The 25,865-nt window shown below is 41.9% G+C and overlaps 2 protein-coding genes across 5 annotated transcripts; one reads left to right on the top strand and one right to left on the bottom strand.

The window, feature by feature from the left end:
- Positions 1-687: 687 nt before the first annotated feature.
- On the bottom strand, positions 688-8,891 carry acot11b (acyl-CoA thioesterase 11b). Of its 2 annotated transcripts, XM_040053112.1 has the most exons (17): positions 8,599-8,891; positions 8,413-8,453; positions 7,715-7,913; positions 6,577-6,646; positions 6,069-6,129; positions 5,873-5,974; positions 5,631-5,766; positions 5,398-5,551; positions 4,612-4,731; positions 4,330-4,468; positions 4,135-4,190; positions 3,068-3,134; positions 2,873-2,956; positions 2,484-2,617; positions 1,473-1,604; positions 1,090-1,216; positions 688-940 (listed from the first exon to the last, which is right to left on the bottom strand). In XM_040053112.1, the coding sequence occupies exons 3-17, from the start codon at positions 7,902-7,904 to the stop codon at positions 782-784; spliced, it is 1,731 nt and encodes a 576-aa protein (XP_039909046.1). In that variant the 5' UTR covers positions 7,905-7,913; positions 8,413-8,453; positions 8,599-8,891; the 3' UTR covers positions 688-781. The 2 variants fall into 2 exon arrangements, with proteins under 2 accessions (XP_039909046.1, XP_039909045.1); XM_040053111.1 differs by lacking the exon at positions 8,413-8,453 and having other exon boundaries at positions 8,599-8,889.
- On the top strand, positions 1,150-25,865 carry ssbp3b (single stranded DNA binding protein 3b). Of its 3 annotated transcripts, XM_040053115.1 has the most exons (19): positions 1,150-1,162; positions 9,415-9,568; positions 10,291-10,363; positions 10,504-10,565; positions 10,654-10,738; positions 18,901-18,990; positions 20,101-20,175; positions 20,403-20,465; positions 20,547-20,610; positions 20,722-20,795; positions 21,017-21,081; positions 21,175-21,223; positions 21,498-21,533; positions 21,635-21,689; positions 21,776-21,840; positions 23,185-23,263; positions 23,424-23,452; positions 23,541-23,642; positions 23,771-23,800. In XM_040053115.1, the coding sequence occupies exons 2-19, from the start codon at positions 9,513-9,515 to the stop codon at positions 23,798-23,800; spliced, it is 1,152 nt and encodes a 383-aa protein (XP_039909049.1). In that variant the 5' UTR covers positions 1,150-1,162; positions 9,415-9,512. The 3 variants fall into 3 exon arrangements, with proteins under 3 accessions (XP_039909049.1, XP_039909048.1, XP_039909050.1); XM_040053114.1 differs by lacking the exon at positions 1,150-1,162 and having other exon boundaries at positions 9,513-9,568; positions 23,771-25,865; XM_040053116.1 differs by lacking the exons at positions 1,150-1,162; positions 20,101-20,175 and having other exon boundaries at positions 9,513-9,568.

Genomic DNA, 25,865 nt, shown 5'->3' with positions numbered 1-25,865 from the left:
TGGCCTCGTGCAGCTGTTACAACACTAGAAGCTTACAGTGGAATACTGTGAGTTATTGTTTCCTCTGATTTTCTTTCTGTTCATTTAAGAATGGTCAAGAATCCAGTGGGAAGTGAGCAACAATAAAATAATTCAAATAAGCACAATTTTAAGTTTTAAGTTTATTGTTTCAGTTCAATCATGATTTAAGATTTTTGACCATCAAGCGTCCACATATGATACAATCAGTTCAATTACATTTGTGCAAAACTATACATTGTGGACTAGAAAAAATATACAGCATCATTACACATGAAATGTACATATTAGCTGCATCATTCGAAGGTTTAATCAACAGTTCAGACTTTATTCGAGGTGATACAAAATACACAAAGAAAACTGAACATTTCAATTTTTCTTTTTTTCGTAACAACTGGCAGTGCCAATAAAAACATGGCTGTCTAAAGATAAACAATGAGATTACGTTAAATATTTAAAACTACGTACCAAAAACAGATCCATTAATCTATAAATTAATATTGCACAGAAGGTTTAGGCTCTAAGAGGATTCAAATCCAACATTGAAAATATAGTGTACCGTTACTGCACCATTATTACTGGTGCAAACAAGTAGAAGCTTCTACAAATCCAATGCCTTTTATAATCCCAGCGTTTCAAAGTTAACGTTGGACTTTACTGGCTTTTGTGAGCACCTTTACAAGAAATGGGACGAACAAAGAGGGCTGATCCTGTTCTTTCCTCCTGATTCTTCTTGTCTCAGTAGACTGTGGTAATACTGGTGTCACAGCACAGAGGGCGGCAGAGCAGCCAAGCTATCCTTGTTGGCCAGCAGGAATTGGCTGCAGGCCGAAAAGGCGCTGTAAAAGCTTGAGGAGAGGCCCGCAATGTCTGTGGAAATGTAGGGGAGGACACCTGGTGTGGCCTGGTTGTAGTAGGTGATCTGAAACGCAGCAATCACAGCGTGTGACTGATAATTAACCCTTTCCATTTTTTGCTTTAGTTTTGGAGCGGTGACTTGTTTAAAGCTACAGCATAAAAATGCAGCCCAACAACTACAGGTTGTGTTTGTGCCCCTTTCATTTGGCTAACCTTGGTAACAGAACTGGACTCCTCCCAGATTGTGAAGCCAGCACAGAGCACCTCTCCCCTCGTGTACTCTTCCGTGGGCGGGTGAGTGGGCAAAGTGACTGAACGTAGAGCGATCAGATACGGATCTCTGAGATGGACAAAGGCAGAGAGCATCATGAGAACTTATGAAAATGCAAACATGAAGCAGGGAGTGTAATACCACAACTGGCTAATAAGTGGAATAGAGACTCAAGAAGCACATAGTGTTTTCCCAAAAAGTTGGTTCTGTTCAATCAGCTTTTTGGGATTTCCTCACCTGGATGATTGAGCATCAACACATTTTAACCCACACAGAGTTTTGTGCGAAATTATCACGTGACGCAAGCAAGGTCATATCAACACACCTGGAATCACAGGGCTTCCGTCTAGATGCCAGCAAGATGAAGTCCTTCCCCTTTCCCCCTTTAGTGACAGAGGGTGTAGCTACGCGATAGATGGTGTCCTCCTCATCTGCCTGGTTGATCACCTCACACTCCCTGCAGTTGAAACCCAGTGATGTGGATGTTTTGAGCATTATGTCACATTAAACAATCCGGTTATGTCACAGAGTTTATTTTGAATATCCAGTGAATATAAGTGGGTTCGTTTTCATTCTACTGCAATAAAGAGCTGCATGTGTTTTTGCCCCAACATTGAGAGATTACATGTAAACGTAACAGTCTGTCAGCCACGTTGTTTACTGTATTTGTTTAAAGGATGCATTAGCAATGCATTAAACAGTCTGTCCCATAAACTAAGCTTATCTTCCATACAGCCACACTGCCTATGTGCTGGAAATATATGGGAATAATACTGTATCTAACATTACCCTCCTGGTCAGGGGGATTTCCAAGATTTATTTAAATAGCGTGGCAGAGGTGGCAACCGAGTACCTGTCAGCGGAGGATGTGAAATCAGAAAATTCTGTCAGAAATAAATATCAAACTAAACCTGCTGGAAATTAGTTAAATTTGGTGATTTATAATAATTTCCACTTTGCACAGACCTCCTGCCTCCAGAAACATGCATTACAAGATGTGGCTGTCCCAAAAACCATATCAGCCTTGAGTGGTCCAATCACACAAAATGTGTTTTTCTGTCAAGTGGTAGAAGTAAAGAAAAATGTTTCACACATCCTTTGGCTTCAGTTCATTTTTGTGAAATAAATTACTTGGGGAATTGTCAGTGGACTATACCATTATGAGTTATGGGGGGGGGGTCGTTTCTCAGAACATTTATTGTTCTGAGCATAAGCTTTCAGTACCTCATTGTGGTATCTAACACTCTATAGTTAAACTGACAGTAACTTTTCTCCTCAGTAAAAGGATCTGAACTCAGATGATGCTGCTAAATACCAAATGTGTCTAAGTACTGACTCATAATGCCGGTCCCACTCCATTCTCCTCCTCAGGTCTGACAGTAGATGGAACGTCTGCTCTGCCGAGACTCTGACGTTCATCTCCACCTTGAAACACAGCATTTGGTTTTCCTCCAGTGTGTACAATCTGACCTATGAATTAAAGACATCCACAAAGAGGAGGCAGGTTCAGTGTCTGTAAATAGGATTAATTTCTGGTACCTAACTGGTGATTATACATGCTCCTGGAATGACTTATGCTAACATAGTTTTCTTGACCTATTCTGCAATATTAAAGAATCTACATAAAACACTATGACCCATATTTTGAGCACCTCACTATAACTGTGCAAAATGCTGGAAAATCCAATGAGCTATACCCTGAACAGATATGCAAACATTTGTGACCTTATTTTTCTCCGAAGCCAACACCCAGTTGTTCCTGTTGTCCATTAATTTCAGCGCTGAGACATTGTTGTAGCTCAGGTACATCTGAAAATATAAAGCGTTACTTTGTATACAGTAGCATTATCCAGCTCCGAGTGTCTCTGTTAACAAAACAAAAATAAAATTAGATAAAAATTAAAAAAACCAAACAAACACCTGGTTACTTGGATCCCAGGGAACAGACAAGGGCACTTCAGTTTGCTTGCAGGAGATGATATATTTCCTGTAAACATGAAGTACAGCAATGATGTTCTGTAGCTCAGGGCACTACAGAAAGAGCAAAAACACGAGCACTTTTACTCAAGCAATGACCCAACACATCACGTTATCAAACAGAGGAATAAAGATTGCACTGTTTAGAGTTGAACAATGAACTCATTATGCCTGCTCGAGTCTGCGGTAAAGTCTGCTCAGCCGTGATGCATTGGTCTGCCAAGTCATTAGCGCCTGCAAACTCTTGTAAACAATGGATTCAGTCATATGACCAAAAAGTAAATCCAGTGATGAGACCGTTTCAGTTCCACTGCTTTATAATGCATCATGATTAACAACATGTTTGCATACAAACACGATTTAAAAGGTTCAAAATGTAATTTAACTAATTTACTAAGGGAATAGATTCATTGTGACTCTTTTAGAAATATTGGTTATTTATTTATTGCAAAGCATTAAATAGCCTAACCTGTACGCTGTCAACAAAACAATCTGCAATAAACAACAATCATTACTCTGACACATAAACAGAAAACAACCCTAATTGTTTTAAAAGGGAGCAGTTCCACTCTACTGTAGAAGGGTAGCTTTGCATTGTACAAAAATCATTCGTAGTTATTCTGTGCTGGGCCTTTGTGCAGCCCCTCAGTTGAAAACAAGCCACTTCCTGCTAAGCCAACATTCATCTGATTCGTTGGCCCTCAAAAACTGAAGGTTTCGATCAAATGTGCAGAGCTGTGGACTGGAATGATGATTCTGGAGATATCTACTCTCAGAGACATCAAACGGAGCTCAGAGTAAACCTGCCTTCCTTTGCTGACAAAAACTGAAAATATGTGAGTCTTTAAAGTACCCCAAAGCCTGAGATTTTGGCTCATTGAAATTATCTGCACGTACACCGGCATCATTTTGGCCTTTTTCAAAATGTGAGGAACCATAACTTTACCAACGTAAATATGAGAGAAAATAAGATGACACAAAAATAGCTCCTCCTGATAGAAGATATTTACCTATCAAGGCGAATCTTCTTTCTGGCAATAGCTTCTTGAAAGCGTCTTTTTCCATCCTGTAAAACAAGAGATGATCTAAGACTGAAATTCTTAATATGTATACTGTGTACACTATGTTAAAAAAAGTTTATTTTCAGTTCACCCTTCATCTAAGGGCCTCTAAAAATATAGAAATAAGTCACTCGGATAACTTACCACAGGCTCAGGTCGTATCCGTGGCAGCGTGCATGGTTTCCTGTCACTGTCCAGCACCTCAAAGGTCATAAAGGCACTATTTATGTGGCGCAGAGGTTCTCCACCCTGATAGGCCTCAGCACAAACTCCCACCTCCATGCTAGTGTGCGCAGGAATGTGGGTTAAAGAAAACATATGCATCCAGCAAACAGCGCTCCAAGTGTTATAATCACAAATTAGAAGGTTAAATATTTAATGAATCGTTTTATTTTCTGAAATATTTGTCATAATGTGTCGCTTCACCTGTGCTTGAAGGCATTGTTAACAATAGCTTTCAGCACCAGTCGGTCGCCGATGTGAGACGGGCCACGAAAATGGAACATGTCTATGGACCTCAGGGTTGGATGAGCGTTACACAGGCGACTGCATCGAAATATAAGGAAAAAGAAAAACACTGTTTTGATTGGGTTTGTTTGGCCTCATTACAAATAAACAGTTTCTCTTTTGGAAACTCAATCTCCTTTTTTCCAGCAATTAGATGAGAATATCGATACGTGTGGCAATGCCGCTAGCTTCCACCAAACACACATGACAATAATACACACTCACTGGCCACTTTGTTAGGTACACCTTCATTGTACCAGGTTGGATTGCCTTTTGTCCTGAGAGCTGCCTTCAAACTTTGTAGATTTTGGTCGATATTGACATGATAGCATCTGCACATCCATGATGCAAATCTACCCTTTCACCACATCCCAAAGGTGCTCTGTTGGATTGAGATCTGGTTACTGTGGATCCCACTTGAGTCCAGTGAACTCACTGTAATGCTCAGTGCCACGTTATCCTGCTGAAAGCAGTAATCAGAAGATGGGCACACAGCATCAACACTGAGGTAGAGTAACCGTGGATTTTCATCCAGGGAACTAAAGCTCACGTGATATCTTATTGTTTTTGGACCATTCTTACAGTAGGTGTACTCAATAAAGTGGCCAATGAGCGTAGCTCTTATCCAACTCTTAGTAATCTAGCAAATGTTTTTGCTGTTTGACAAAAATTACATGTATACAAATAGAAAAGCTTTGTGCATACCTTGCTGCAATTGTAGCCACATTTTCCATCCAGGCCATAATCTGGCCCCCAAAAGTGCTGACTTGGTGGTTGGCATGGGGCGGAAGCACCAGCTCTACACTCTCAACACGTGTCCGCTCAGCTGGCACAGCGTCCTGATACTCCTGGCATTCTCCTGATGAGTGCACAAAAACAAGGACGTTTAATGAATCTGTTTTTTAAGTGCCGTGTGCTGTAAAGACTTATGTCTGTACCCAGCTGAGCTGTGCTGCTGCTCAGTAGGTCTGTGATAATCTCAGCGTGGATGAGCCTCATCCTCCTCCGCTCTGCTGCCAGGCTGTACTCCATCTGCTCCATTTGTGTGTGAGCAATCACCTGCTTCAGCTGTACCTGTGAGGACATAACAAAAAACTAATTTAAAAAAAAAAAGCCAGAGATGTTAAATCAGATTTATTAAAATGCCCCTCTGCCCCATATTTTGATCTGCGCTCTTTACCTTCCCAGCTTCTGTCCTTCTGGCAACAAAGGTGGCAAAGGCGTGGCAAACCTTCCACTGCCTGTCAGTGTAAAGGTCCTCGCAAGTCACTAAAATGCCCACCTGAGATGAAACAAATCACTAACGTCATTATATTCCTTCCCTAAAATAATAAAAAGTTTAAATATCCCAAAAGCACAGAGTGCCGCCCGCTAACCTCCATACTGGACGTAAAGGCTCTGTTGACCTTTGCGATGATATTAACAACCTTTCCTACCCTGGAGGAGACAGACACAGACGCCATTCTTTACTATCAACAAGGAGAAGTATTTGTACTGCACATACTCTGAAACCTTTATGCTATGAGACATAATTTTCAGTCAACAGCAAGGCACGTTTGGCCATGACACTCGCTATCTGCAATTGGAAAGAAATGTTTACTATATTTTCATGAGTCACCTCTTATTTTTTTTAACGATTAAAAAAATTAAATTAAGATTTATGGAGAATATCATAACTAATGATTTGTAACCATAAAACTGTCTTTCTTGTTTAGTAGCATTTGTCCTTCAAACTTTACTAAAAGTTGAGTTCAAGTTGACACTTTATCCCAAAATGACCCTTTTTTCTCTCCTCTGCTGGCACTGCATGCAACGTGTTGTCTGTGCAGTCATTACTCAGTTTGAATTAAACCTTGGCAGTCAGTACTAAGATTAATACCTTACCCTATGGTGTGTTCAAAATGAATGTCATCCACCGATGCAGTGATACAGGAGCAACCTGCATGTCTCTCAGCTGGAAGATCAGAGATTACACAAAAAACTTAAGCAGTGCAGCAGAAAGCATATGTGCAAAATACAAAATACTAAATTTTATAGGGAGAGTGGCTTATTGAGTGGCTCCACAGTGTAGTGGTTTACACATTTTCCTAACAAATAAAAGCTCCCTAGTTCAATCCTGGAAAGAGGTGCAGATCCCTTTGGGGTTGCGTCATACGGCATCCGGCATAAACACTTTGCCAGATCAAACATTTGGCACGACTGGAGATTGTTATTCGGGCTTTTATCTCATCACGTCTGGATTATTGTAATTAATTTGTCAATTTTTTTTTAACAAAACTTCCTTGGAACATTTGCAGGCTGTTCAGAAAGCTGCTGCAAAGCGTCAAAGTCTTCTAAGTACTAACATGTCACACCATTTCTAATTTCAGAGTCCACTTTAACAATCTGGTTTTGACTGTAAAAGCTCTGCATGGACAAGCAGAGCTTTTACACCCATACATCACCAGCAGATCCCTGAGGTCACGTGATAAGGGCCTGCAGCACTAAGGGTGACAGAGCGTTTTGCAGCAGTGGCGCTCAGACTTCTATGTAAGAGCAGAATTCATGAGTCCCCGAGTTTCAATTTTTCGTGATACACTGAAACCTGTGAGTATTTTCGCAAATATCCCTGCTCCATAAAGTGAAGGTAATCAGCACTGTGATATGAGCATTCACGTAACATGACTGAAGATTATAGTGGGTATGACAGCGATTACAAAACAAACAGCATCAAACACGTTTAAAAAATTAAATGATCAGACTCTAACTCATGCCCATTACTTCCACCTACAATACTTCAGTTGAAATGATGGTGGATGGTTAATGGTGCTACCATGGTCTGTATTCAAAGTTGCAATTGCATTCAAATGTTTGAGTTAATGAGCGATTTGCCAGAAGCAGAGTTACAGAAAGCTCATAAGAATTTTAATGCAATCATTTAGCCTTTATTTGCAGCTTTAATCTGCATTTGGAATGAGGCGCATCGGAGAAGAGAATCTCCGATTAAACTGTACATGTGAGAGTTTTCCTGATCCTTTCCTACCAGATAAACAGGCTGTGGAGTCCATCCACTTCAGCAGCTGTCCAACACTCAGCTCCCCACAGTGATTGGCATGACAGGGCAGCACGATCTGACTCATCTGCACTTCAGTGGGGTTTCTGTACACTTCCCCACTCTCCTGGATGAGCAGGGGGTCCGGCATGGTGTCTGAATCTTTATTTTCTGAAGTCATATCTCACAACTCCACAGAAAGGAAATACAGAAAAAGAAACAGTTACAGCAGAACATTTGGTGTCAGACGTAATGGATATGATTCAAGTCAGAACAAATGCGATATTCTATAAACATTTGTGAAGTCAACAAGCCCAGAACCAAACCTGAAAACTGCAGGTTGATTTCGTCCAGCACTGCAGCATAAGACTGTAAGCTTTAAATAATCTGCAGCTAGGTTTGTCCTCTGTGTTGCTCAACATTTTTTCACCCCTTACTCAGGGATCAGGAGCATAAATGCATATTTATGAAATTAAAACTCTGCGGCATTTTAGGAAGTGTTCTTAAAACTATGCTAATTTACATGTAGTCTAAATGGAGCTTGTTACTCGTCTTTTTTTAAAAGTGGCTATCACGCAAACTATTTCTGGGCATGCCACCACACTAAAGGGGGCATTCATGGAAAGTATTTGGTGGGACAGAAGTGTTTGCCCACAGCTACTGCTCCAGTGGGGTGACCATGTAGTCACCTGTCTCTCTTTTAAGTTATCAATGGCCGGGGTGTAGTGACCTATAAACACATTTGTAGAGAAGTAACACAACATTTGAAATGAGCGTCTCACTTAATTTAATATTTCAGCATTTAAATATGTTATCCTGTGACAGCTATCAAGCTAATGACGTTGTAAACAAACGACTGAAAATTGCTTACTCACTTGAAAACTTCCTGCTGAAGCTGACGTCGACAGAAAGTCCGTTTAGTGCCAAAGAGTGTCTTGTGCAAAACACAAAGTCAACAGAAAAAGTGCACAAAGCGACCCCAAAGCGGTGGCTCTTCTCATTTCACCCATTCCTGAATAACACGGCAACTGAATAAACACACACAACACAGGTTTAGTGAAAGGTTTCGCCACTGGAGGGAGAAAGAGGGAGAGAGACCGTCCCCCGTAGTGGGTTTAGTGTTTAAGGTGGAATTAGAGTGAATGTCTTTAAGTTGGGAGATTCAAATCGTTATTCAATAAAAACACAATACATATCATTTTATAAGAACCTGAAAAAAATAAAGAAAAAAATCCCGACTACTTGAGAATACTTTTTTAAAAAAATCGAGCTTTATTCGATTCTATTTTATGGTTGTGTCAATATTTCATTATTATTTGAACTTGACTGAATTCATATAAATATAAAGCTTTAAAGAGTTCTGGTAACCTTTCGTGGGCTGATTAAAAATACGTGTAAACATTTTTAGAAAGGTAAAATATACATTTCCTTTCATTACCAGAATGCTTTATTTACACTGTAAGCGTAAAAAAGTCACGAAACGAGGCCTCCACTGTGGATTTGTGCGCTAAATCGCGCACTTTTGTTATCGCAGAACCGACGTTAAAACCAGTAAACGATAAGCACGAAAAGGCAGACCTTAAGGCGATTGTTATGTTTCTATTGGCCTATGGGAGCGTCAGTCAGACGTGGCTCCGCCTCTTTCTCCCCCTCCTCCGGAGCAGGCTCGGTTGAGTCGTCGGGTTGAGGAGGAGTGCGGTTGGAGTGCGAGAGGGTCGCGGCCGCGATGATCTGACAGATGAAATAGCAAAAAAGAGAAAGAGAAGGCGGGCGTCCTCCAAACAAAACAATGTTTCCCAAAGGCAAAGGGACCCCGGTGCCGTCGGACAGCCAAGCACGAGAAAAGTAAGCCGAGAAGCGTTTATTATTGTGTATTTTTTACCTCGTAAGTTGCTCCCTCTTGCTCTCTGTTGTTTGCTGGACAGGCTAGCAAGAGGCGATTTCCTCTTACCGAGAATGCAATTGAATGAACCGCCTTGTCTGCTCGCCATTCCTCCTTTGAGCCGTGTTCTGCTCCATGTAGATTATTGCTGATTTTGTACACATTTCCAGCCGATTCCGGTTGTAGTTTACTTGTGTTTTTATCGGCAGTTGTTTGAGATTTTTGCGGTTATTCGGACGACGGTGCGGAGAGAGTAAAACAATAACATCGCCGTGCTACAGTACATTGTTTTCTCTGTTGCGCTCTCTGGATAGGCTCCGTTTTAATTTCCCTCAGCCCCGTCACTGCCACCAACATACTGTACCTAGCTAATACACAACAGGCTGCTGTTGTTTTCTTTAAATGCTTCGCATCACGACGTTAAATTACGCCGTTGCCTCCACACTTTCTTTTAACCTCCTGATTGTTGAGAGTCTTCACCAGCCTTGGCTTTGCTTACGAGTCCCAATTTAATTTTTTGGCATCTGGTATTTGGCAGCCATTGTTCAGAGGGCCTTACCCGACTCTAATCACTCATTGTTCGCGTACAGGAAGATTCAACCTGATGTTTGGTGATTTTGCTTTGCTACTTGGTCAAGTTTGTTAAATTAAACCTCAATTTGTTATTATTTTTTCTCCCCCGCAGGTTGGCTCTTTACGTGTATGAGTATTTGTTACACATAGGGGCACAGAAGTCTGCACAGACCTTTTTATCAGAGGTATGTGGCATTTAGGGTAAAAGTTTAACCGTATTAACACGTCCTTTATATTTTTAAACATTTATTTTTATTCTTGGAGGACAGTATTGTTAAAGTGTAACTGACACCCATAGATAATTATTGAAATTGTGCTGTCCTAGATCCGATGGGAGAAAAACATAACACTTGGTGAACCCCCTGGATTCCTGCATTCATGGTGGTGGTAAGTGTCATCTCTTTGTAATGTAATAAAATGTCCACTTGTGTGTGAGTTGGGGGTTTTTTGGCTTCATGAGCTCTCTTGTCCACAGTGTTTTCTGGGACTTGTATTGTGCTGCACCAGAGAGGAGAGAGACATGTGACCACTCCAGCGAAGCAAAAGCTTTCCATGATTATGTGAGTACTGCTTACAAGGAAACGGTTGCAAATATTGCCTTTTGTTCACCAGGAGAAGACAATAAGTTTGTGCTTGAGGCTGAGAAGTGATGTCTTTATATATAACTTTTTTCATTATGTCATAATGTATTCCCCGTAGCACCTTGTAGCTGTATTTAACCATCTAATGCAATTTTAAACACTTTGTGTCTGCTGCTGATTTATGATCAGCTATCATGATCTGTTGGTGTGTTGAATGCTGCGCCCAACCATGAGCTTTATGGGCTTCTGGGAAAATGATGCTGATGTCAGCATGTCCTGAGTCAGACCTGTCAAGTGCTCTCCCCTTAGCCCAAGCTCCCCGCTGCCTCAGTTGTGAAGACGAAGAACCTCCGGTGTGTTCTGCACAGCATCTGAGAATTTCACGCACACAGCTCTATTTCTGTTAAAGACCTCCAGCTGCCTGAATGTGTGGTAGCGCCAATACATGTTGAAACACATTACCTGCAGTGACATAATCCTAATGGATTTGAAACAGAAGAACTGCTGGAGCAGCCTTACATCCTGAATTTATGAGGTGTCACTCGGTACATGTGTATGGTTTGGTAGCGCATTGCTTCTCTTACGATAGCAGTTCTATATTTGCATGGTATGGGTGCTTTGCATCTTGATAATTATGCAGTTTTGAGGTGCTGTTGTCATTTCATTTCCTGCTTTGAGTCAGCATTCAAAAAAAGAACATTAAAAAGAACCTTGCATAGATCAAAAGAAACTGTGAACTGAATGTCTATGGCCTCTGCCGTTCCCCTCCTAACGTCTCTTTCTGCCTCCAAAGATTAAAATGGTGCTGCTGATGTAAATAAAATAGAAAGACTTTTCAGGTTGTGCTGTATCAGCATAGGAAAGACATTAGAGGTTAAGGAGCCCTCTTAGGATGATTGATGCACAGTGCAGTTTGTAGGCGGGTTAGTGGTGTACCAGACAGGAAGGGGTTAAAACTGAGATGTTGGTCCTGCTCTTGGCAGATAGGGTTGTCAGGGTAACAGGCCTCCTGATCTGGCAGGTGACCTGGGAGCCAAGAGAGAGGCTACAGCGTGGCTCTGCCCTTTCAGTAACCACATTCCTTATTATTGCATACAAAGGAAAGACTGCGTTTTTGTTTGACAGTCAGCCTTAATTCAGCTAGCCTACTTAATGGTAATTGATTGCTTCTGGTTGCTTGCTTGTGTAGAATATGCTTGTCCTTTTCTGTGAATGTGTCAAAGATCGGAGAGTCTGTTATGGGAAAATTGTATTTCCATACATGAATTAGAGAATTAATCTCTGGGAAAATGGGAACATCATTTTTAAAGGAAGTAAAAACACTAAATAGGATGTTAAGTTGTGTCTTTTGGTTTGACTGAAGCCATTTCCTTTGCATGGAAAACATTAAGCAAATGAAGGAACAGTGAAATGTCAGTCTGGGGAGTGTGCTGCTGTGGCGTGGAGCTTTGAGAGTTTCTGCACGGTTGGTTCTCCCTGACATCTTGTGGTTACCCTTCAGTTTGATGTTGGTTCTCTTTGTGTTTATTGAGGAGGTCAATGAAGTGTGTGTGTGTGTGGACAGTACTAGTCCTTGGACCCAAGCCTTTGTCTAGGTGTGGGGGAGGTGAGTGCTGTTCTGTTAGCCGGCAGCCCTCGTAAAGCTCCGGCGTATTCATGCTGGGCCTGACGAACGCTCCCCAGGGGCCCTGTCGCCATGGCGTCAGCGGCTGATTGATGGCTGTCATGGAGCTGAGGGGCATATTGGAAAAAGAAAAAGGGGAGTGGCAGTGTGGCATATGCCCAGCATCCACCACCGCAGAGGAGCTGAGGGAATAAAAGAGGAGGGGGCTGGGGAGGAAGACTGGAGGGAGATGTAAAGTGGAGGGGACCTGCGAGGGAAAGAGAGCATCCAGTCAGGATCCAGAGTGGGTTTTATGATGTTGATTGATGGTTAAACATTTACAAGCTAAACATAGGGGCTGGTTTCTTTTGAGAATCAGTTCCAGTGGAAGAAGTGAGGCTGTTAGGAGCATGCTAGCTCATGAGCCGGCAGTTGGGTGGTCTGTGCTGCGGCTCAAACGCCTACATCATTTCTCTCTTATCCACTTTAAAAAGCTTCATTTCTTTTTTCTTTTTTTGATTTATTATATTTTAAAAATTACCCCAGTCAAGCTCTTGGTTATCCTCACCCTCCTCTTTACTTGTTTCTCTTCCCTTGTCCCACCCCCCTCCCTCGTCTTTGTTTTTGTAAAGGGAGCACAAGCACATCCGCCGCCACTCTGGCCTTTTGTAACCTCCTTCAGTGATTCAAGCATTCAAAGAGAATTTGCTTGGCTGGAATTACTTGTTTGCCTTAAAGTACACACATTCACACGTGCTGAATCATGATGGGTGGGGGGTGGTCGTCTGTCTGTCTTAAAGGAAAAATCCCCTGGGAAGTTGTAAGAAAGGGCCCAGACAAGAGCCTCGTAGCCCGGGGCAGGACTGAGACATCTGCCCTTTTCCGGTACCAGAGAGTCGTTGGGGAGACGTAGCTTATTTAGACCAAAAGCAGCACTGGACTCCTTGGAACAGTCCAACAAGCACAGCTGTGGCTTTAGAGCTACATGATAAAGATCTAACATAACATGCCTGGGAACTCACCATGCACGTAGCTTTTCAGTCTGGCAAACAGTGTCTGTTCTTCTACAGGGATGTAGATTGTTGACGTCTTTTTATGACTTTGCGGTCAATACCTTAAATACAGCTTTGTTTTACTTCATTATTTCTTTGCAGGCCTCATTCCAGGAATGGGCTACTTAAGGGTAGAGGATCAAAACAAACGCCAGTTTCGCTTTGGAGGGGCCAGACAGGGATTGTATGAACACAAACCACTTAACAAGCCATAAATGTAGCTTAGCCCTTTTCTGTGATAAACACAGTGACAGCTGCTTTCAGTTTTTTAATGTAACAAAAAAATACAATCCTCTCTTACTCACACACACACACACACACACACACACACACACACACACACACACACACACACACACACACACACACACACACACACACGGTAGGACAAAGAAAATCAAGGAAAAGAAATTAATGGTTATATTTTAATTGTTAGGTTAACTGTGGGGCTGTTTTGGCTGATGTGCTAAATGGCTAGAAATCATAAAGCAAAGCTAAATCCTTATATCGTTGTTTTCTTTAACAAATGTAAAATTACAGCTTGTAATATCAAGAGCTGTTTATGCTATTTGAACTTAGAACCAATGAGCAACTTTACCGGAGCACACATACACATTTTAGATGTAAGTAAATTAATAAAAAACGATGAATCTTTATGACATTACTTTGCATTTCAGGAAGTTACAATGAAAACAAAGTTAAAACTACGAATAACAGTTTTACCTACAGTTCCGTCAGTAGGGTGCAAATAAAACCAAACAAACAAAACTGAAAGTCAGCTCAGACAATTTTTGGATAAGCTATTAGTGTCGAGTCCATTCATTAGATTTGGATTCAATATATGTGATGGTTGCTGAGGCCCCTCACTTCCTGTTTTGTGCCTTTGCTGGTGATTGTTCTCAGTTGTTACAGTTTTGAAAATCAGTAATGCGTCTGATAAATTTTGTGAGGCTTTGTCTGAAGATTAACGTCTGCTACTTTTGGTGAAGGGTAGAATTTTTTGTGTCCTGTTGAAGTCCTCCAAGCAGTATTACAGCATCAATGATTATTAGTATTGTGACCACAGTTACAAAATTCAGTTTAAAAAAAAAAGTTCACTTTCCCACGTGGACATAATTGCACATCAACATATCAAAGCATCATTTAGATTTGGCCTCGCTTCTGTTTTGCAGTGTCACCTCCGAGGTTTGCTCGCTAACACGGGCGATGCTTTAGAAAACTGAGAAAACTTGCACTAAATTTTGTGAGAGACTTTTTTGACAATTACAAAACAAATTAAATAAAAATAAATTAAATAAAATCTAATGTGATAGAAAAGCCAGGATGTCATAAAGGATTCTTATGTGTATATGAAAATTGGCCCAAAAATAACTCGAGAAGGCAGAAAGGCTTTGGGTATCTGCTCAGCTTCACTGCAATAATTTATCGTTACATTAGATTATTGTTGGGCTGAACACCTGCTCTAATCGTGTGGTTGCTCAAGAGAGAAACCAGAAAGACACTCAGGAGTTAACCTTGATCATTGAGCATACGGGGATAATATAAAATAATGAACAGGTAAACTAGTGATACGTCATCACATTTGCCTGTTTTTTGTTTTTAAATTTCCTTTTTTCATTTTAGAGTATTTTTTTAAGCCTGTTTTGGGGGAGAACCAGGGAAAGCTTTTGTCTTAACAAAGCCTTAGCCGGATATCAACTCAAGCCTTAATCAAATATATGCTAAACAACAATCGCTCCTTTTCTTTTCTTGCAACTTCTTTCACTGGCTTCCAAGTCCGTGGCGTTGTCCCTGACTGATCACAGTGCTGTTAACTTCCTGTCATAAACCTTAAAGCAGCAAGCATATAAAACAGTAAAAATGGTAATAGTGATAACAAAGACTGTGTGGGGATGGTGGCAAACTAAAGGAAGACTTCATATAAAATATCTGAGTAAGGTGTTGGGCCACCACATGCTGCTAGAACAGCGTCACGGAAATTGAGTCTGGGCACTGAATTGGAGGGAATTACTCTGTCCCGTTTCCCTCATTTGGCTTTTAATGATGATGATGGTGTTGCAGCCCAAATTTATCTACAAGAAGGCGTTAAAGTGGTTTAATATCTAATGATGCGAAGGCCGAATATTATGATTCAGATTATTTTTCATTCATTAAAACATTTATTTGACCCCACATGAAAGAAATCCACCCTCACATCAGGACAGAAACCTTTCATTGGAAGCTTTTATTGATTTCTAGTGACCCTTAATTCTAAGCGGACAAACTAAAGCTCACAATCTAACAGAGTCACTGGATCCCTTCACTTTGGGGTCAAGGGTTCAAACCTGTATGTATTCAAACCTCATGTGTTGGGTGATGCGTTTCTCACTTATTTTTTCGTGTGTGCATTTTTGTAGATCAGTGGTTATCATTTTTACATCACTAAGCTGTCAAATATGCATTGATCTTTGAAATGTGGGGATTATGCACTGCGAGCCTGCTATAATAACTCTGTGTATGTAATTGTCAATGAAGAGTTTTTGCTGACACAGCCTGATCACTGTTATTGACGTTCTCAGGCAGAGATTATAATGTTATGCTGTTGTGGGCAGCGCACTGAGCCTCGAGCTCACCAGCTGTTGGTAAGATTTACACCCGTTGGATCCAAGCGGACTATGGCATATTCACAGATGCTGAACTATAACATCCAGGTCAGTCACCCGAGGAAGAAACAGCCCTGTTTCCTTCCATATTGCACTAATACAAGGACATCACAGCTATCAAATATGTGGTATCAAACAATAGTCTTCAGTGTCTTTCTCATTGACCAGAATTTAGATCTTACCGTACTACAACGACTAACACACCAGACACTTGAGCAGGAGACTGAAGCTCCAGTCACACATGCTTCCATAGTGAGCCCTCTTTCAGAGTCATAGCTCTCGCTATCTTAATGCAAAATCAGAAGCAACTGGCCTGCTCAGCATTTTTGTACATGCCGCAGTGCATGACTGGATCCTGATTTCTTAATTGTACTTGGCAGTACACCTGTGTGGAAGTGGGTCTGCATTTGCTTTGACAGGCTACTCATTATTTATTTTTCTTACAGTTAGTCACCTGGTCTGTGTTTTGCAAGTACCCTTTGGTCAGGATGAACCCGATGCTGCTAAATTTGAAGGGTTTTTGGTTTGTTTGTTTATGAGGCTGTGTAAGTTTGACTATTTCCTGGTGACTCTTCCACGTCAGTAAATGTGTCAGGCAGGATCCTGACATCCTCCTCGTTTAATTTGCATGTGGATGACTTGCCTGGGCAGTTTAAATCTTGCAAAACGGGTTGTGTTCATGTATGTGATGATTCAGTTATATTTTCTGCTTGTAACATGTCCTTCCCACTAAAGAAGGTGAAAGTCCTTTTTCTAATTTTGCTTTGATAGAAAGGCATGCCCAGAGAATTTAACATGAAATATATGTAATGTAGTATATAATGCACATGTGTTTGATTAAAGCCAAAGTGCATCTGTTTAGTACTCTAAACTGCTCACCTCTGTTTAGAATGAAAAATGGATTAATGCAAAACAGCATCAGCAGAGTTGCATTTGTGAGGATTGTGCACAACTCTGTATAGATTAGATTACTCTATATGATCATAATCATGGATGTTTCCACATGCAAAACAGAGATAAGAACCCCAAAGAACTGATATATGTGCAGATTCATAAGCTAAAGCACGGCATCACTGATCAACCCGCAAGTCTTACCAAAAGCTCTGGTGCAGGAGTCGATCTGTGCATTGTGAAAAATATGATCTGCCAAATTAAATTAACATGGATTCATTTTACTGTTTTGATCCTGGATAAAGGAAAGTGCCACACCTTCCTTCACAGCACTGTTAAAATGCTGTGTTTTTAAGGTTCTACTGTGGACACGGGCTCACACAAAGCGTTGCCTCTGTGAGCGTAAATGACCAGAGACGATGAAGATTTACTGAAGTGAAAGCCTCTACTGTCGACACGGGGGGTGAAAATTAAAACCAGCCTTACTGCTCCAACTTGTTTGAATGTAGAGTCGTGAATTTTTATTGGTTTTCGTTGGTTTCTCTGGCTTTTACCACGTAGAGTATATTAGTGCTTACGTTGAACATCCTCAGTATGGATGTTTACCGTCTCTCAGCATCGTATCATTTAATATGGTACTTGTGTATATTTAATGTTCGGATATTTTTAATAATTGTTACCTAGTGCCCATGAAAGGCTTTAGCAGTTAGGTTAGCTCTAATTCTTAGAAGTTATTTGTACATTTGTAAATTTATATTATTCAGTGATTTCTCACAGTATTATTTTTAATACTGGCCTTCGGTTTTCTATTCAAACTCTGACAGGAAACCCGTCTAATTGAGTGGGCCGAGTAGTGAGTAACTGCTCAAGACGGGGGAAGAAGCATATCAGTAAACTGAAGAGCAACTGATATCTTCACTAATTTGTGCTTGCCTTTATGATGCAGCAGACTATCTAAGGGAACCCCAGATTCTATGAACGCTTGACGATTTCTCAGTCTCGCACCATGCTGAGTTTTCCACGCCGCTCAGTAGAGAAGTGGAATTTATGCTGCCTGCGTCCTGGCGGTGAAGGAGCCTGATGAGATGTGACTTTTCACTGTGGCCTCACTTCTCTCCCTGCTGAGGTATTTCACAGTGGCCCTGCAGTGGCAGCCTGAGCAGATATAATTAGGGAAGGTGCAGTCGATAAAAGGGAGCGTGTTGGATATTGACCAGCGATGTCTGTAAGGCTCTGGGCATCGAGAGCTATGTGTGAGTGTGGATGCTGATGCATCCGTTCTTGTAGTGTCAGTGCCTAGTTGCCTACACTTCACTGAATGAGCTACGCATTAAAAAATATGACTGAATGTCCTTCTCTCACTTGGTGTCTGTTCTTCGGAAGCTAAAGCCCACAGCTCTGAAGACATTAGCCCATCTCAGATTGCTTCAGCTACAGGGAAGAAAAACTCAGTCAATTAGGAGCGTGTGACCGAAGCAAATGGCACATTAGTGAATTAGGGCTGCGGTTTGAGCAGGAAATCGGCCCAGCTCGCCCCTGCTGTGCAGCAGCACTTTGGAGCCACTGACTCACTGCATCCCACTGATGCTTATCTGATCCACTGGATTCTGAATCAGCACGGATCAGACCTCAATAAGGACCCCATTAATATATTATTGAGGGCAGGGGTGTGGGGGTGGGTGACAGTTGGTTGAATTAGGTTTAAAAAGGAAATGCATGAAACTTTATTCACAGAGTTGGATACGATTTTTGTCCATTAACCCGTTACAGCTGAGATCAGCTCAGATTCAGCCACTGTCCAATTTCTCACATGAGCTTTCCTTGTTAAAAAGTGACGTCTGCCGAGAGTTTCCTCCTGCTCCTTGGATTTGTTGTGGGGCGGTGTTGTTAGAAAAAAAGACTGAAAGCATAACCCAGCGGCTTGACTCGTTCTCCTGTTTTCTTCTTTGTCAGAGTGCAGCAGCAGCTCCCAGCCCCGTGATGGGAGGGATGCCCCCTGGTGATGGCATGCCAGGGGGCCCGATGCCACCTGCCTTTTTCCAGGTCAGTCCATAAACTACGCTCGTATTGTCTGCAACTGTTGGGAATGTCCCTCGACTTTACCCCCTCTTTTTGATATATCAGCTGATGTATCATGTCAACTATTGTTTCATATAAAAATCTAAAATATTATTTTCCTGTGGGGGTCGGAGGGATTATTTTGATGCTTGTAGAGCTTTTCATGTGTTGTGAAGATGTAGGTCTCACACTGCCGCTTTTCCCTTTGTTGTGCTCCGTGTACTCGGCGAGCTAGTAGCAAACATCACAGCGGTGCTGTCTGTCTGGACCCGTCTTGTGCTGTAAACAGGAAGGTGTGGCCAGGCCATTTTCTCCTAATGGAGAAATCGAAAGGTGCAGCACCTTCTGTAAATCAATATCTCATGAAGATAAACTTATCACAGGCAGCTGTGTGGAACCGACTCGTTACGGGTGGCATGAAGTTGTAAACCTCTGTCTCTACTAGACCAAACTATTCACAACACATCCAGCAATTTATTATAAAGCAGAAGCCACAAAGCTGCGAGTGATTATGTGATCGCGTTATTCTCAGAATAGAAATTTTGAGGTTTATCCATCAGTGCATGCATACACTCATACTTTCCCTACCAGGAGCAATTTGAGGAGGCTCAATTAGACCCCTCTCTCTGTCAGTTCAGCAACATTAGTGACACAGTGCCGGTGTTTAGTGTTTTTATAAAGCTAATTGCATAGAGCTTAATTGATGCTGTTAATTCAGGAAAATTAGCAGTGATAACATGCTGCATGTAGCACGCTTCTTAATGTCTTGACTGACAGGCAAAAGAGCGCACATCCTCCATCTTTCTCTTTCTGTCACTCAAGGCTGTCATTTGCTTGTTCTTCTCTGCTCAGTCTCACACTCTTACTGTTTGGTACATGAACAAGAGTTTTATATTTTGTACATTTTTTATTTTTTTTGCGCCACACTTTGGTTCTTGCACTCCGACTGTCCTCTGCCCTGCAGTAACCCTGCTTCTCTGTCTGTCCCTCTTTTGTCACTTTGGTTTCTCGCTCCCTCTTTCTCTCTCGTCTCATCCTCCCCACTGTCCCTCCTGTATCGTCCTCTTTGCCTCCTCGTTTTATGTGATGCCACAGGGTCCTCCTGGTCCCCAGGGCTCTCCTCACCCTCAGCCTCCTCCCCCTAACAGTATGATGGGACCTCACAGTCAGGTAACGCTGCCTTTCTCTCTCATTCTCTCTTTCTTTTTCACCGGTTTTGCTATGTGCAGTCATGTGGCAAGGCTGGTTCTCAGTGCTGATGCTTCATGCTTTGGCATTTGTTTCAGCTTAAAGCTTTATGCTGCTTTCAGTATTCACACAACATGAAACCTAGAAACGGGTGTACATTTTAAGAGACGTTTGTCAAATCTTTATTTAAATGTATGTTTGTGTTGTAGTCTTTCATGTCGCCTCGCTTTGCTGGAGGCCCAAGAGGTCCACCCATCCGGATGGCCAGCCAGGTAGGGATCCTGCACACCCACCCACCACAGAATCGTGTGAATTTCAAACTGCAATTTTCATATTCAAGTTTTTTCTACTAGCCACCCGGCGGAGGACCAGGTCCTCATCCCATGCTGCCCAACATGGACCCCACACGGCCACAAGGTGTGTGTCATTTCACTTTAATGACATGCATCTGCACATCATGCATTAGTGTGGAATTATTTTCATTTATAATTATTATTATTTTATATCTTGAATGCCTTTACTCTTCAGGCCATCCTAACTTGGGGCCGATGCAGAGAATGAGTGGCCCTCGAGGAATGGGGCCTATGGGGCCTGGCCCTCAGGTAGGCTGCTTACTTATACTGAATCAATCATCACTGCCTTGATGAATCAGTGGTTTTTACCCTATTAGTTCTTGTGATAGGAAGGTATTCGTTTTGCCAACCAAATCCAAACCAAAAGCATTTTGACAGTGTTAACAGATGTGTCCGTAGTAGGTTTGCAAGACTTTTTATTTTTACCCTGTGGTTTCAGATTTGAAGCTGATTTTTGTTTGTTTTCTCAGAACTTTGGTGGTGGGATGAGGCCTCCACACAACACCATGGGTCCTGGCATGCCAGGAGTGAACATGTGAGCCTCCTGTTTATTTCTAAGTATTGTCTGAAATGTATTTTAAATCAAGTGCAACATTTTACCAAGATTTCCATTTGCGTTCTTATGTAGGGGCCCAGGAACGGGTCGGCCATGGCCCAATCCCAACAATGCCAACTCTGTGAGTAGAAATGCAGGCACACAAATTCACACATAAGCCCAGAGAAATGCTCATTCTTTGCAACCAGATCTCCTCTCTGAGCTGCAGAGGTCTGCAAGGTTCTACTGTGGGGTGGGATGTAATTGTAGTATTATGTATCATGGTTTCCACAGACAGTTGGACAGACGGCCATAATGGTATTAGGACGATCAAATGATGAATGATGACAGTTTGGGGTACGGAAAGGGTTTGTGCTCCCATTTCTGGTCTGTAATGTTTATGTCTTTGGTTTCAGATGCCTTACTCATCACCCTCTCCTGGTGCATACGGGGTGAGAACACATCCTGATGTCTTAACCCTCACACACTACAGATATTACAGCATAGAAGGATAACATTTAATGCATTTTTTATTTTGTTTCATTCTCCAAAGGGGGCATCTGGAGGTGGAGGGCCTCCTGGCACTCCCATCATGCCCAGCCCCGCAGGTTAGTGCTTCTTTGACTTAAGCTGCTAAACTTGAGCCTTTTCTTGTGCTATCCACGACTGTACGTTTACACTTTTTCCCCGTCAGACTCAAACAACTCTGGTGACAATTTATACACCATGATCAACACTGGACCTGGCAACCGGAATAATGTGAGTTCTGTTTTATTTCTTTGACCGAACTGCTGATTTCATCAGAAGTAATAATATATTTAGCATAATGTTACAGACAAAACACATAACAGTGGTCCCTCGCTGTAACGCGGTTTCACGGCCTCGCTGTTACGCTGATTTGATTTTTTTTTTTTTCTTTCTTTCTTTTTTTTTTTTTTTTGACCATTGTCAACCAATCTCGTGCCGCGTCTCCTGTACAGTACAGAATGCGTTCGCTTGTCGACTTCACATAAATCTTCGATCGCTAGCAGTGCGACTGTGAAGTGCTGCGCTGTACGTTTGTGCGTTTTCTCCCCAACAAACACAACAATGTTGAGGAAGTTAGATGTTATTGTTAAATACAAACTGATATGATGTTTTTACAAGGCATTATAGATGCATAAATGCTAAAATGGGCGCTTTTTAGCACGTTACTAGGTAGTTGTGAGGAAACACAAAGACGTCACGATATCTGATATAGATGAGACCCTTCAAGGGGCCTAAGATGTTGGATTGCTCAACCCCTGGTGGTCTGAGAGGAGTTTGAGGACAAAGAAACAAGCGCACACACAGCCAGAGGTTTGTGTATTATAGTCAGATAAGGTGGGTGTTTTCCATGGGAAATTTTAAAGAGAAATTAAGGATAAGGCAGCACAACAACAAATATGCAACACTATATGAAGGCACTTAAATCATAGCCATGTAGAAACCACCAGAACTCTCAATAAACACGCTCCAAAGAGTCATTAGGAAGGTTGTGTTAATACATTTTCCCAATTAGTTACAAAGAAAGCTACAATGTTTCATTAATTTAGTTAAAGTTAACTATAATAACTTTGCTTCATGCTGCTGATGAAGGGAGTAAAACTACCACAGAAGACACCAGAAGTATCTTTTTACAGCCTCAGATTGACTCATTGAATGTGTGGGTTTGTGTGGGAAATGCCACTTCTTATTGCATGACATCACGCTTAACGTAAAACACTAGTAATTCTGGTCTTTCTAGAACACGCTGTCACTGTTTACCAAAGAATACACAGCAGAGACGCAAAGCACTTGTTATACTGTGATACGTGATATTGGAGGCTACTGTTTCACCTACACTCGTGGTAATGAAAGAATCAGACAAAGACTTCAAGCAGAACGTGAGGCTGATCTTATAATGGCATAAATAAATAAATGCACTGTTATAATCTTTAGTGATTGGGTTTCAGGCAGCTTGCACTTTTATTCACTTTACTTTAAGTTTGGTAGTTTCAATTTTGGTAGTTAACTAATCGTACGGCAACTCCGCTACGGAGCTGTGATAAGTGTTCATGCCACTACCCCCCCTCCTTCCCCTAGTTCCCTATGGGCCCAGGCTCTGATGGACCCCTGGGAGCCATGGCTGGGATGGAACCACACCACATGAATGGATCACTAGGTAACACTACTCACCACAGTGCATTAAACCAGCACAGCAGTGAAGTGTTTGGATTGCATCCCCACCTGTTAAAGACGGCACATGTTATTATCTGCACTCACTGTATAAAATGGGCTCATGAACATTGTTTTAATTGTTTCACACATGGTTTAATTTTCAGGTTCTGGTGATATGGATGGAATGAACAAGGTAAAAACAACAACCCCAATGCAGCCATGTTGCTTATCTTTTCAACCCAGATAAACTAAACTGGTAACTTCGTCCTCTTCGTTACTAGAATTCCCCAAACAATTTAAGTGGCATTAGCAATCCTCCCGGGACCCCGAGGGATGACGGGGAGCTGAGTGGAAACTTCCTCCACTCCTTTCAGAGCGAGAACGTAAGTCGTCAGAGTGTTTGTAGCTGTAGCTCCACCGTGATGAAGCCGGAGACACGAGCTAGGACATAAAGCAAGCTGTAAACTATAGTAACACATGGATGTGTTTTCTTGCGTGTGTGTTTCCATAGTACTCTCCAACCATGACGATGAGTGTGTGACCCCCTCCCCCTCTTCACCCGACCCGATTTGCCATCATTCCGAGGATCTGAAGTCACTGTAGGACATGGCCAAACACATCAGCACCAAATCAGGGACAGGCGCCATTTTGGTTCCACACTAACGCCAGAATGCTGATTGGGGGACAAAAACAAAACAAAAAAATCTAAATGGCTGGCTAACTACTGCTCCTTGCTCAAAATGAAGGACAATTACACCATTTATCACAACCCCTGTGTGAGAAAACCAGCTACTGAAATGCATAAATGACACGTTTTATGTTCTTTGCAGAACCTCCTGACCCCGCTCAGTCCTCTCAGCCTCTTTAATCCTAGTGCGAAGAGAAAAAGGTTGGAAGTTTACCTCTTGTACTTTTTAATGATTGCTTTGTGGTGCAAGATGTGCAGGAAATATCTGCTTTTGTCACTTAAAACACTGGAGAGTTTGCATACGCATTGTGAGCTTGGAAAGTCTCTGTCTTGTCATTTTACTTATCGCCATGCATACGGTGTCACAGAAATGGGTTGACACAGGACTGAGGATTTGTCTTTTACTCTGTGGCCACCTTTCTGAATAATGTATTACTCTGCCCAATGCCCACCTTTCTATTTAAAGAGACTTAAAAATGGAAACGATGTGAAAGAATATGGCTTTTATTGTGACAGCCTTTTGCAGCGGTGTTGTTACAGTGTCACATTGATCCAGATTGATCAGTCTCTCAAGCCCTTTTCAGACATGGGATTTTTAACATTGCCGCCTTCATCAGTCCCTCAAAGCGATGGCATTCTGTTAGGCTTTGGTCACTTTTACATCAGTGTTCCTCGCAGCTTTATTCAGACGTAACCATGACAGTTGCAAAGAGCGCCACGGTATGTGAGATATTCACCATATGTGCAAAAGAATTGTCGCATTCGTGGCAGTGAGCATTAGGCATCTAGTGAAGTGTAGCCACACTGTTGAACGTTTAACTCGATGTGACATTTTTACCAAGATCAGGGTCTGTGTGAGTGTGTGTGTGTGTGTGCGTGCATGTGCGCGAGTGTGTGCGTTCTGCCACAGCTGCCCCTGCCCTTTGAACACAGACTCTCTCTTCTGCATGGGGAATATGCACTGCATTAGAGAGCGACGTTTTCACCTTACTGAAATGAAAAATAGCTTCCGATGAGATAAAACGTCACGTCACATTTTATTGCTGTTTGGGGCAATCTCCACATCAAAGATGGACGAGAGATATGGGCGGTCATAATCCTGTGCATCGGTTAATGCATTCAGACATGTGCCAAGTTGAAAGTGCTAGGTCGGACCTAGTTCGAGATTTCCGTCGCAATCTTTGCAGAAAAGTGACCGGGGCGCCCGTTCGGGTGCGAAGCCGACGCGTTCGCGGGTGCTGTCAGATTAATGGAAAAGGACTGCATGTCTGAAAGGGGCTTTGTTGTTGACAGTTTGCTACTCTGCCACTCTTGGCTGTTTAAACAGCTGGACTGCTGCCGCGTGCTGTCAAGGGAAGCCAGACTTTGGCACAAAAAGTGAGTGCATGAGTGCTGAGAATCTGTGTACAACATACTACCTAGTGCTGCTCTTCTCTATGTGGACACCTGCTTTAAGATGTGGTGTATATCTCTTTACCTGCCTGTGCTTAATACTCTGTGCGCTTCATCGTCATAGCCTTCTGTGTTACTTCCAATTTGGTTGATGGATATATGGATGAGTTGCCCATTTTAATCTCTCACACATACTGGTTAATACTTTCTTCCTGTATCACTGGTCGTCCCTTTGGTCCTGCCCGTCTCTTGCCCATCCGCATATTTTTTTATATTTTGATACAAACTTTGACTACATATATTGCCCCAGTTATTCAGTTAGTCAAAGCTTTCTAAACTGATTCTAGTAGGCATCATTATAAACTTAGCTGCAGTCTTGTAAATGTGATGAGAATTTTTGTTTCATTTTTTTCCCTGTGAACATTATGCATTATACACATCTGTCCTATGTTGCCTTTATTTGCTGATATTTTTTTATTTCAAATTGAGGAAAGATTGCTTGTTAATATAATTTTACAATAACTTA

Source organism: Simochromis diagramma, unplaced genomic scaffold, assembly GCF_900408965.1.
Source record: "Simochromis diagramma unplaced genomic scaffold, fSimDia1.1 OVJJ01000419.1, whole genome shotgun sequence".
NCBI lineage: Eukaryota > Metazoa > Chordata > Actinopteri > Cichliformes > Cichlidae > Simochromis > Simochromis diagramma.
Note: the sequence above shows the minus strand (reverse complement) of the source record. Positions and strands in the feature narration are given on the sequence as shown.